The sequence below is a fragment of the Coffea arabica genome, chromosome 2c, assembly GCF_036785885.1.
Source record: "Coffea arabica cultivar ET-39 chromosome 2c, Coffea Arabica ET-39 HiFi, whole genome shotgun sequence".
Classification (NCBI taxonomy): Eukaryota; Viridiplantae; Streptophyta; class Magnoliopsida; order Gentianales; family Rubiaceae; genus Coffea; species Coffea arabica.
Genome location: NC_092312.1, coordinates 25,027,837 through 25,040,249, shown reverse-complemented (window position 1 = coordinate 25,040,249; position 12,413 = coordinate 25,027,837). Strand labels below are relative to the sequence as shown.

The 12,413-nt window shown below is 34.4% G+C and overlaps 2 protein-coding genes across 2 annotated transcripts; one reads left to right on the top strand and one right to left on the bottom strand.

Moving 5' to 3' along the window:
• Positions 1-1,604: 1,604 nt before the first annotated feature.
• LOC113726994 (uncharacterized) lies at positions 1,605-6,220 on the bottom strand. Its single transcript, XM_027250940.2, has 7 exons — positions 5,886-6,220; positions 5,361-5,533; positions 5,203-5,255; positions 4,409-4,523; positions 4,177-4,299; positions 2,397-2,553; positions 1,605-2,143 (listed from the first exon to the last, which is right to left on the bottom strand). The coding sequence occupies exons 1-7, from the start codon at positions 6,084-6,086 to the stop codon at positions 1,958-1,960; spliced, it is 1,008 nt and encodes a 335-aa protein (XP_027106741.1). The 5' UTR covers positions 6,087-6,220; the 3' UTR covers positions 1,605-1,957.
• On the top strand, positions 6,152-12,350 carry LOC113724116 (probable receptor-like protein kinase At5g18500). Its single transcript, XM_027247057.1, has 3 exons — positions 6,152-6,237; positions 11,688-11,763; positions 11,880-12,350. The coding sequence occupies exons 1-3, from the start codon at positions 6,152-6,154 to the stop codon at positions 12,348-12,350; spliced, it is 633 nt and encodes a 210-aa protein (XP_027102858.1).
• Positions 12,351-12,413: the final 63 nt, after the last annotated feature.

Here is a 12,413-nt window from a genome sequence, read left to right as displayed (position 1 = left end):
TGTGAGGCGTTTTGTCCTGACTGTGTGGACACAAAACGTCTTGTCCAATGCTTTCGCCTTTTAAAACATTGTTTAGAACTACTAATAGCGATATGTTTGTCTGTGGTATCTCCATTTTAAGGAGCAATTCTTATAATTATAGCAAAAAGATAAATGCATAGATTTACTATGTATATGCATTAGTTACTTTTTCCAAAATTGTGTTGGTAATATCTCGTAAAAGGGATATGATTTAACAAAATTTTCACCTTCCATCATCTGGTAAGTATTTTATGATAAAAGTCTCACCTACCAACTTACCATTCTTCAAGATTTCTAACCAAAAAAAAAATGATGACAGCCCTTCACATCACCAGCTGTATGGAGTCTAATGTTATAGATGCGTTGGCCATAATGATAGAGAGCAACTATATGGAGTCTAATGTTCATCATGGTGAAGAAGAGGAGGCTGAAGACGATGATCATGATAAATCCATGATTGGATTCATCTACATCGATTTAGTAATGGTCCACCAGAATAGTAAGTATGGCAATTTCAAGACTACTACTATTTCTCAGCATCTTCAACTTCTATGTTTCTGTTTGAGACTTTTGAGCTATATGGCTAGTAAAGAACTGCTCTTGACAGTAACATAATCCATCCCTTAAAATTTCAATGACTAATTTGGTGGGGTGGGGGTGGGGTGGGGTGGGGTGGGGTGGGGTTGCATTGGCTCATCTTGGAGCATGATAGATGTTAGTCAGCACGTAGATCAAGTTGATATATGCATCAGTTAGCTACTGTGGACTAGAATCACTTTGTGAACAAGATTATAAAGCATGCACCAGTGACTTTTCTGCAGTCTATCCTAAAACATCAACGACTCCAGATGGCCATGCATGTTGCATATACTGAGCCAACTGGCTTTATGCTTTCAATTTCCAAAAGGCTTTTTGAGAATTTTAAGTAATTCTAGTTTCATCCGTTCAGTTCCTTCACTGTTCTTGTATGTTTTGAACTCCCTCACAGGCCAAGACATTGTTTTCTGGGGAAAGCCAAGACAGGAGTGATGAGGTTCTCTTTGGAATCCCTTGCTGCAAACCTCAGATTCGCCAACAATTGTTCTTGGCAGAAGACTTTGAAGCAGGTGTTCGCCTCAGCCTTGCATCCGGAAAATCCATAGAGAGCAACCGAATCCGGAAATTAAGCAAAACATGCACTAGTGTTGTTGATTATGCATATGATCAAGAACTGTATAATTTGCCACACTTTGGATTGTGGCATCTACACTTTTGATGTACAGTTATTGACTTCAAAAGAAAAGAAAAATGTGCAACTGACGGTTAAATTATTGTAATATGACTTATATCAATTGTGTTGTTTCTTGCTTCATCAGATTGTTGACTTGTAAAATTTTATTACTCTCTTAATCCCAGAATTTAAAACATTGAAACTCGGTCCAACATAGTGATCCAGAAAGATGATGGTTAACCTGAAGACAAGATTTGACATGGCCAACATTAAAAAAAAAGAAAATGCTGCTAAATAGATAAGAATGGGATAAAAGTATCCTAGCAGTAAGGGGGGAAAAGTGAAAAAAGAACATAAAGAGTAAACATTAAGATAGCAAGCAAAATTTCAACTGCAAGATATTACAAAATTGAAAAATTAGATATTCATGCTTGCCAAGACAAAGAAACTGTGGATTTGTTGCTTCACTATGGAAGTAGATATTTACCATTTGACAATCAACCCCTCTTGGATAATGGGGGATCAAAGAAATGATTGCTTATCCAATTTACATCTCGTGAATCAATGTACCAACATCATTGATACAAGTTTAGTCAATCTAGCCAGTATGTAGTGAGTGATTTACCATCCCAATCCAGCAAAGCACCTAAAAATAGCTAAGAATTCGAGTGCTAGAAAACAATGATGTTTTCCTTCTCCGTCCGGTATTGTTTGTGTCGAATCTGATTAGTGAAGGAGATAATGTATCCATTGTTTAACAACACCAGGAGAGCCATACCATGGTCTGCTTTCATCATCAGAACCAACAGGTGAGTGGTACACACCTTCAAGGCTGATGTTCAGTGCTCCTTCCAGATGTGCTGAGAGTTCTGGCACAACTCCATCACCCCATGAATCTGCCTGGCCACAAACCTGAAACATACTCACTGTTAATCACCGATTTCAACCAAGGGATGATGCTACTCCAATAAGTTCACACACAAATGCAAAAACACCCTAGAGAGAGAGAGAGAGAGAGAGAGAGAGAGAGACATGACGCTCTTTTAAGTTCAAAATTCATCAAAAAGGTTAAGGAAATTAACGTAGGGGAAAAAAGGAATGAAAGAAAAAGTACCCTCCAAGATTCATTTTATTGTTTTACTCTGCTTCATTACCAAATATTTACCTGCTTGTAGCCTTGACCAACAAAGCGAGCACGCCATGTGGCAGCTGGTGGTTTAGATGTGTTTACAACAGCAATCTCAGAATTTTCGTGGTCAATGCTTACAGCCATTCCAGAACTATCATCATTTGAGCCAAAGAAGCGAGCTCCTTCAATGTACCTGTCAATTGAACAGCCCCATTCAGCATCCAGATTTAGGAGGATTCATATAAGGTTTGATTAGAAAAAAGCTTTTTATATGGAATAAAAAGGTTTCCATCCTTTCAATGCTTGGGCTTCTTAATTTGCATAATATACATGACGACATTTCACTAACACAATCTTCACCGATCCACAAACTGTTTGACTACTCTGTTTCATCTTGCAAATATTGCTCTGGATGAATCTTTGAGCAGCTTGACAAAAGTCATTACTTTGGCTGTTTTCATTATGAGCATTACTTTTACAGATGTCCAAATAGCAAAATCCAAGAATTTAATTTCGTACACTTATGTCAAGCTCAGAGAGAGAGAGAGAGAGAGAGATAGCGAGTCCACAAACAGCATGACACAAATCTTTCTAGAAGTTAGGAGATGAAATAAATCACTGCATTGACAAGGTGCAATCTCCACCGCAGACAAAGGAGGCTACAGCATGCAGATAGTCCATAAGAAAAAGCACCTAAACAAGCATCATTTCTTTAATTGGAGGCTTGCTACTCAGAATCCAGGAGCTCATATCCTTTATTACATGCTACATGCATCAAGTAATCATATCATTCAGGGAGACTTGATCTACCAAAAGACAGATACTGAATGTTTTTAATTTGGCAACAGCATAGGGAACCTTGGAATAATGTCTTGAGGCAGGGAAAGTGTCTGTTTCTGAAAAATGTTATTTAAACAATTGTCCTGCCAGCTAAAAGGTCTCATTTTTGGAATTAATCCATCATTATGATTTTGCTTTCTTTTTCCAAGCATAATAAATAATTTGCAGGTGGCCAAAATATCAAAATAGAGTATCATACAGAAAATCACTTCAGAAACTGAAGAGCTTCCCTGTAAAAGATGCTAAATAACAATTTTGTTTGAACCCTTAGTGCCAACTGCATAAGGTTGGCCATTCAGTCCCTGTACGGGATGTGTGGGATGTGTATGTAGTACCATCATTAAAGACAGAAATCAACGTGCCTGGCTTGCTAATGTGCATTATGAGATTGAAACCTATCCTCTACCCACTTCATTGCAAGTTCGACAGCTCTTCCTGTGTGATAGCAGGATGCATGTTAGCCAGTTCTAGCAAACAATGTCATATGCATTCGCTGGATCTGTTTTTTGTAAAAAAAAAGTGTCATATTTCAGCTCATGGCTCATTATTGAAAATAGTGGTTGTTCCTAGCATTTGATAGCTTTTCAAGGTACAAGATATTCAGTTAAAAACAAATGACAAGCACTTTGTGGATTTGGATTGATGTAGACACAACCAAATACCATACGAGGCAAAACTTTCATTCTTGAAAAACTACCCCATTTATAGCAAGGACTATCTGTCAAAAACAATAAGCTACACATTTTCATAGTGTAATGTACAAAGACCATTCTCTTCAGATGACATTATACTGGACCTAATCTTAATTTCAGCAAGGATCCAAACCAATACCATTTGAAAACTATATATAAGACCCCTGGAATGAAAAATTAAGTGTGTTAAATTAGAGATGGATCTGCCAAAAGGTGCAAGAATGAACATATGCACAGGATTTGGAAGAAGCATAAGCATAATGACGAAAAGCTAAGCCGATTACCTGCCTGCAATACATACATATTTCAGTTCTGGAGTATAAACAGCTTTTGGACAGTTCTTTTCAACATAATACAAAAGGCCCCTTGTTTGATCGATAACTCCAGGCACTCCCTTCGGCTGTGGGCTAGAAGAAAAGAACAGTTGGTTATGCTTTATCAATCTTGTCTCACATCCAATTTCATTAATCATATATCTGCTAACTAACTAAAATACAGTGACCAAAGTATACATACAGGTGTGGTGTTCCGAGAGTCAGTAACAGTGAAATATTTGAGAACCCAAACTCTTTCATGTAAACTCGTGCTAACCATCCTCCAGCTGAATGTCCAATAAAAGACAAAGCCCCACCTACAACAAAATTTGCCTGATTATGGGATGGAAACATGTCCTGTTAAATAGAAGAATATGTTCGTTAATTGTTGCAAAACACAATCCTTAAAGGAAGAAAGTAATGGAAGCGGAAATTATGAAGTAAGAGGAAGTTCAGCACAATATCTTGTAAAGTCCAGATTATTTTTGTTAAAAACACAGCAAAGTATTGCGCATGGGATTTTCAGGCTTGATAGGCGTAACCATCCAGATGATAAAAGATCTGTTCATGTGTTAACTAGTGGTCATTAAATTACAGCACTGCACATATACAGCAGTGCATATAATTTAGTGGAGGAATTCATAAAGAATTTCATGGAGAAGAGTGTAAAAATTATATTAACCCACAATACCAAGACTTGAATGAAATAACAAAATAAGATTTTCTTTCAGATATCAAAATTGTCTTCTATCGGTCCATGTGCAAGGAATACTCTCCCAAGGAGGCTATTGCACTTTTCTTCAATAAGCATTCAACTAAAAGCTTCTGAATCTTAAGAGGCATCTACAAACATATCTACAAGTAATAGACAGCTTATATGTACAACAGAGTGCCATTCATGAAGGACAACAACCTTTGGAAGCTCATTGAAAGATGACTCTAGAAAAGTGGGAATTAGTAGAAATCAGATAAAAGCTCAAAAATAAGATAATAAACCTTGAGCCAATTCATTTGCTTCGCTGACAGCCTCATCCAGCTTCTTAAAATACCTGCTCCGAAAGCTAATTATATTAACCAAACATGGAAAAAACTTCGTACAAACGGTAAAGATGCAAAAAATAAGGGACCAGAGAGGGGGAATTAATATTTGCTACCAATCAAGAACTGGCCGAGGACGGAGGGTGCCACGCCAATAGTTTGGATCAAGCAAACCAGCAGCATTCCTCAGCCAATCGATTCTTGAAACCTTCACAACCACGGTTGGCACTCCATAACCATCCAGTATCAGAGCCAATTTCTCGTAGTCATTTGTATTGTTTCCTAAGCCCTGCAACCAATATGCATTTTGTCAAAACCAAGTGGCGTACAACCGTTCAAATGCCGGTTTCTTTCGGGTCTTGTTACTTCAACTCTTCCAATGCTTATTAAAGCAGACAAAAGAAGCAACGAGAAAGAAAATATCATTAAGAGAATCACATGTCAAAGAAAGTGAATTAACATCACCATTTAGGTTCAGTACACCAAAAAGATAGATGAATGATACAGCATTGACTACCTGTTTGAAGCAATTAGGCATGTGGGCCATTTTCTGTAACTGGTAAGTTGCAGAATATAACAGGATATAACAAATTTTGTAGCATATATGAGTGTGAAGAGGAACGGAAATTAAGTATACTCACTGGAAGAATGACAGCAGGGCGGTAGGTGGAGGAATTGGAAGAAAATTGTATTGCAGAAGATGGTTGTAAGCCAGCTTCAGAAACAGCAGCAGAGCAGAAGCAGCTGAAGGAATGCCTTGATTTTGTATCAAGTTTTGTTGGTCTTGTCTGTAGAGTAAGTGATGGTGGTGCCATTTGCAGCCATGGCAAAGCCAAACTCATCTTGAATTGAATTGTCCTGGCTTCTTCACAGCCTCAACCAAGGGACAAAAACCTGGGAATCGGGAATGCGGGGCAAGTTTTGTGGTGATCTTGGTGGCCACGGTTGTTTGAGGCTTGGGAATCCCAGGTCCAATCCCAGCAAACACTACAGGTAAGATAACGCAAGTTAGTTAGTTTAACTGCTCTTTTTCTTTTTTCTTTTTTTTTCGAAAAAGAGTTTAACTGCTTTTAGTGGAAGATTAAGTTTAGGGAAAATTGCACATGATCTGGTATATAAAATTATACCTTTTTCTTTTTTTAATCCCTCGGGTTTGAAAGGACGAATTTTGGCCCCTAAAAAATTTTAAATATGACAACCTAGATTAATAGATTTTTGTGCACGTAAGTGAAAAGTTTACATACTTATCCCCCAATAGCATAAGTGGATTTTCTGTAACTAATGTGCTTTTTGGCTAAAAGTATGTTATTTTTTCTCCAACCAGCTTCCAATATATATATATATATATATGGTTATTATCACTTTACCCCCTTAAACTATATCACTACTATTAGTTTACCCCCTAACGTTATTTTTTAATCACTTTACCCCCATAAGTAATTCAATTCAACATGTTAAGAAATTTTGCACAAAAATACCTTTTTATTTTATAGCATTACTACATTGTTATTATCACTTTATTTATTTAGATTATAGTGATACAATCACTTTAGTTTCTAACATTATTTTCTAGGCATTTTACTTCATCGTTAATCTAACTAGTATGGTCAAAAAATTTTAAATATATTTACCCTTTTTATATAGAATTAAACATAAAAAAGTTGGAATGATTGTTCTTCCCTTTTTTCACTTTAAGAGATCGAAAAACATAAAAATAAAAGGGTTTTCTCAAATTTCCTTTTTTCACACTTATTAATATTGGGAAAAGAAAAAGAGATAGAAAAGAAGAAGAAACAAAATTAGATTTTGCAAAGAAAGAAAATAACAAAAAAGTCTAACATTATCGTATTACATTAAGGTTGTCAGGATTGGAATTGGAATTTGGTAGTAAATAGAAAAATGAAATAATTTTAAAATAATAAAAATATTTAATTCTTTCTTATTTGTAATTTTTAAAAAAAGAATTGAGCTCTCTCCCTCTCCTCCTCCCCTTCCTCCTATGGCCATCTTTCTATTCTTTTTTTATATTAATAAGATTATCAAGAAGAAAGAAATTAATATTTTGATTTTTTTCCTTGATACTAAAAGGAGAAAGGCCATTCTAAATTTTTTATTATTTTTATTATGCAACGAGGAGGGTATTTTCTTCCAAAGTTTTTTAATTTGCTAAATTGGTTTAATGGTAGGATAAATTGCCTAAAAAATAACTCTAGGGGGTAAATTGATAATGAAACTATAGTTTTATAGGGGTAAAATGATTATAATTTTAAGAATTAAACATGTCTTTTCACTTTAATTAACAAACTCCGTTAAATATGATTGTTAGTCTTGGGGGTAACGTGAATAAAAGATAACGTTAAGAGAGAAATTGATAGTTACACCAAACGTTAAGGGGGGTGAAGTAATAATAACCCTATATATATATATATATATATTCTTATACTATATAAGAACGAGTTTAAGACAAAAACGGTTTTTAGATTTCAACCGCAAGTATGGGGTTATTTTGGGAATGTTAGAGTGTTTGAAGTGTAATTGAAACATTGAGTACAAGTCATTACAACTTTAATTTCACTATAATTACTTATATAACCTTTCAGACATTTAAGGTTAATGGCAAGTTTGGTATGTTACAATGTTTGGTACAGTATCAAGTACAACTGAATTAAGTTTTGTGTTTTGATAGAATTATATAAAAGCCCTTTTAATCATTTATTATACTAACCTCCAAACCTTCCAATTTCCTGAAAACCTTTCTCATCCGTTAAGGAATTAATTGGATGTTTACATAATTGGATTTTAATTACAATTAATTAACTTAATTATTATTTGAACAATCATTATCATATTTATGCCCCTATGTTAAGCCGATATCCTTTTTTCTTTTTCGGTTTCACCTCTTTGGTTTTATTATAGTTATTAAATATTTGGTAGAAGACGTAGCTTTTCCTTTAAATTGAGGTGGGTTCTTTGGATTTGTCTGCTTCGAATGTAGTTTTTTTTTTTCTGATGAGTGGTTTATTCAAGAACTCCATATAGTTTACTTTTTGATACTTCTAATTCCAAAAACTGACTAATTGTATTATTTTTCTTAATAAATCCTAGAGATTCTGTCTATAATTTGAGATAATGTTGTCACTTTCTAAAATAATCAGAAAAACAATTTTATCATCTTCTCCTCTTCGGCCAAGGTATTATCTCTTTATTTAAATCAAATAACCTTATTTTTCATGAACTTTCTCCTATTGTTCTTGACTCCAGGGATCTGTTGACTACATTCCAACAGTTATGTTTTTACCATAACTACCGCAAAGCAAACAAATGTGCAAACATGCTAGCGAATTGAGGAAGAAGCATCAATGAAGACTCCACCTTTTTTTAATCCTATCCTGATTTTGTCCTTCCCTTACTTTTGCAAGACTTAAAAAGGTATCATCAACACACGGATGACTTTACTTTAACTATTACTCTATAGACTTTGACTTTGTTTTAATGCATCTTTATTTTACCAAAAAAAAAAGACTTTCTCATATGTCGTGATTCACCACCTACACATACCATCACATACTATATATCACTCAAACTGAATCATGTAGAAGCATGATATATTTTGACAGTTCTCAAAAGAAAAGAGTTTGAATTTCCAGAATTCCCGATGTCTTGTTGCTACCAAGTAGCTAGGAATCCAAATTCTCAAGTGGAAAAAAAAAAAGAAAAAAAAAAGGGTATGATCCGACAATTACCATGAAGAAGCCCCAACCTTGACATCTTCTTCTAAGGTCTCAGATTGCTTGAAAACGCTAATCAGTACTGTTGAAACCAAGGTATGAAAAATCGATGAAAGCGATTGAAACTTGCGGGTTTGAGGCAATAGGCATATGGGTGTGGGTGTTGCAATGAGCATAGCAAGAAGGATGGAGTTGAGGCCTGGTGATTCTGCTGATAGTTTAATGCTTGACAAATTTTTTTATGGTTGAACAGAATTATTATGGCATTGTATATTATGGATATAGTATGGTTGAAGTAGTTATTTTTTCATGTAATATGATTTGGAATTCAGCTTGTGTTTATTTTAATTGAGAATTTTATAATTGTAAAATTTATTAACTTAGAATTTTGTACTTCATTGAAACTAAAAAAGAAAATTAATCATGCTACATAGTACTAAAATGTCATTTGCACTCTATTTGCTTTCCCTGTTATGATCTCGTTCTTGTATTCTACTGTTTATATAGTTTCAAATACAAAAAATTTACTTTTTATACTATCTAAAAGAATTTGCAGTGGAACTTGATGAGTTTAAATGCTTTAACTATAGCACCATTTTGATTGCATTGTATGAATTCATTTACTCATAATTATATGCTGTACAATGATAAATAATGTTTCTTGATTTAATTGAATCAACTATTATTCATAGTTCAAACGAGTCAATTAAGTAGAATTGCTATATCGGATACTCATACAAGTAAACATTGAAAAATATCATTAAGCAGTTTCTACCTATAGTTTGCAATTCGAATTCGTATGAGGAATTTCTTCTGATTTTAGTTACCATTTTATATGATTTCAGATTTAGAAAATATTATTTGCACCAATTTTTTTATAATCGAGATAGTTTCAATTCAGATCTTTAACAATTATGCAGATTTGAACTTATTTATGAGATTATAAAGAAATGTCCCTAGCAAAAAACACCAAATCTGAATAGTTTCTACAAAACTTTGAAAAAAACCACTTAAGTTTCTTATCTATCTATCATTTTCGGGCATTATTATCTCTGTAAGAAACATGTGATTAAGTCGTATTATGCCCACCAAATTATATAAATAGTTAGTCTAAAATAAAATTATTTTAGATTAGATTGGACGCAAAGTGATTGATGGATAAACTTGACTTGATAATTCAGATTGAACTTAAGTCGAGAGAGAAATCAGAAGCATTACTTAAGGGATTTTTCACAAACATATATAGATTCGAGAGATGAGGGGTCTAATTGATACTTTAAAATGTTTTATCATCTTGGATAAGTTTTAGAAGAGGATTTTGGATAATTTTCAATTACACTTTAAACATTTTTACCTTTTCAAACTATCTTTATCTTTGCGGTTGAAATTCAAACATAACCTTTGATCACAACGGATTCTTACATAGTATAACGATAAGTATGTTTCATTGCAACTAGTAAAATTTCTTAGTTTTATTAACGAGTAAATCTTATGTATACTGATAGTGTATACACTATTACGATTGGATGCATGGTATATGAGTAAAATTTGAAATTTAAATTTAAATTCAGATGAGTTGTCATGTATCGAATGGTGACGGTGTATAAAATATTAATCCTTAATTAATTGGTCTTAATTAATTGGTCTCATATATGCAGTTGCACCCCCCCCTTCAAATTGTTGAAACTGCTTTTTCCTTTTACGTTGTTGCTCTCCATAATTTTATTTCAAATTCTTTTGTTCTTTACATTTATTTCAATTTCTTCAACTAAACAACACGTTATTAGGCGTTCATTTGCGAAAAAAATATAATTAAACTTGAATAAGGTTTGAGTGCTTGTTTAACCTTTTTCCGGTGCAAATTAGCTTTTTGTAAGCTGAAAGCTTAAAATTTACATAGACAAACAATTCAGTTGCTAAAGCTCAGCTTAGTAGAAGCTTGTTTAAAACTTGATGAAAAAAAAAAATCAAATCCTAATCTTCTATTCTACTTTATTCAACTCGATTGGACTTTGATCAATTGGACTTTGTCATCAACCATACATACTAAGAGTGGAGGCTCGGGTGCCACCTGGGAATCATCGTCCGCCCATGTGGCGAGAGGTGATTGGCTTTCCAATGATGTGGTAAGAGGTGATTGGTGGAAAGTTTGGTCTCCTTGCACGTGATTTTTTTTTTTTGGCCTCTCCTTCCATTTATTACTACTGCATTGGTCGAGGTTTTCACTGGAAGTCAACCTTCAATTCTTCTCTTCGTTTCTTCATTCTTGCTTCTTCCTTCCATTTTGCTATTTGCTGCTTCAGTTGCTGTTCATTTCTTTTCTTGATTGGTCTCTGAAAGTCTGCATACGGTCCTCCTGTGTGTTTGGATCATGGGTATTGGCTCCATCTTTAACATCATATTTTTTGGGCAATCTCTCGCTCTGTTTTATGTCAAAGCTTTGTGGCTCCAGAAAATTGTTCAAGCTACTATTTTTTGTGATTCATTGGTTGCCTTTGTTCAACCAATTCTCTTATGTAGTACTGTTCTTTTTCTTCTTGCTGATGCAAGACAATGTACACCTTGGCAGATAGAAGGGCAATGTAAATTCGGCTAAAGTAAATAGCGTTTTAAATTAAAAGTGAGTAATAACTAGAGCAAGAATGCCATCACGATTTATATGGGTTAGTTACCACTGCAAACTCTCTTCATGATGTCTCGGTTTTCTTTCTGCAGGTGCTTTCATTTGTTTAAAATGGCATCCGACCTTAACTTTGAACTGTCAAAGAAAACTCACATCTTTCACCTTAAGGTGTGGGTTTTAATAGCCATCTTTGTGGGCTTGTTCCTTGTGTTTATTGTTTTGGTTCTGCCATTTTGTCTATCACGTAAAAGATCAAAAAGAGGCAGTACTACTCTTCAAATTAGCCAAATTCCCAAGTATCAAAGGAAATTAAAGAGATTAAGGTTGACCAATATTCAGCCAAAAATTATGCTGCTCATGATATTGATTTCCTTACCCTTGAAGACAAGTTTAGTGATAAAGATTCAGACAAGCTTCTTAGCTGTGAAAAGGCCATGACTGCTGATAATAGTAGTCAATATGATTCCTTTACTAATTTGGAGAAAGAAGGTGTCGCATGTAAGTCAGGGGAAAAGGGAGGTGCTGGAGCAATATATAATTCACATCCAGTGGCAGTTTCTTCCCTTTTGTCAGGTCTTCCTGAGTTTGCTCACCTTGGTTGGAGTCATTGGTTTACGCTTAGGGACCTTGAAGTTGCAAACAACAGATTTTCCAAGGAAAATGTTATTGGTGAGGGTGGATATGGAGTTGTTTATCGTGGCCGACTGATAAATGGCTTTCTTGTTGCTGTTAAAAAAATCCTCAACAATATATAAGGTCCTTCAAGTATTCTACAGAACCTGATAAATAATTGACAACGAGCCTTTTCTCTTGTTTCT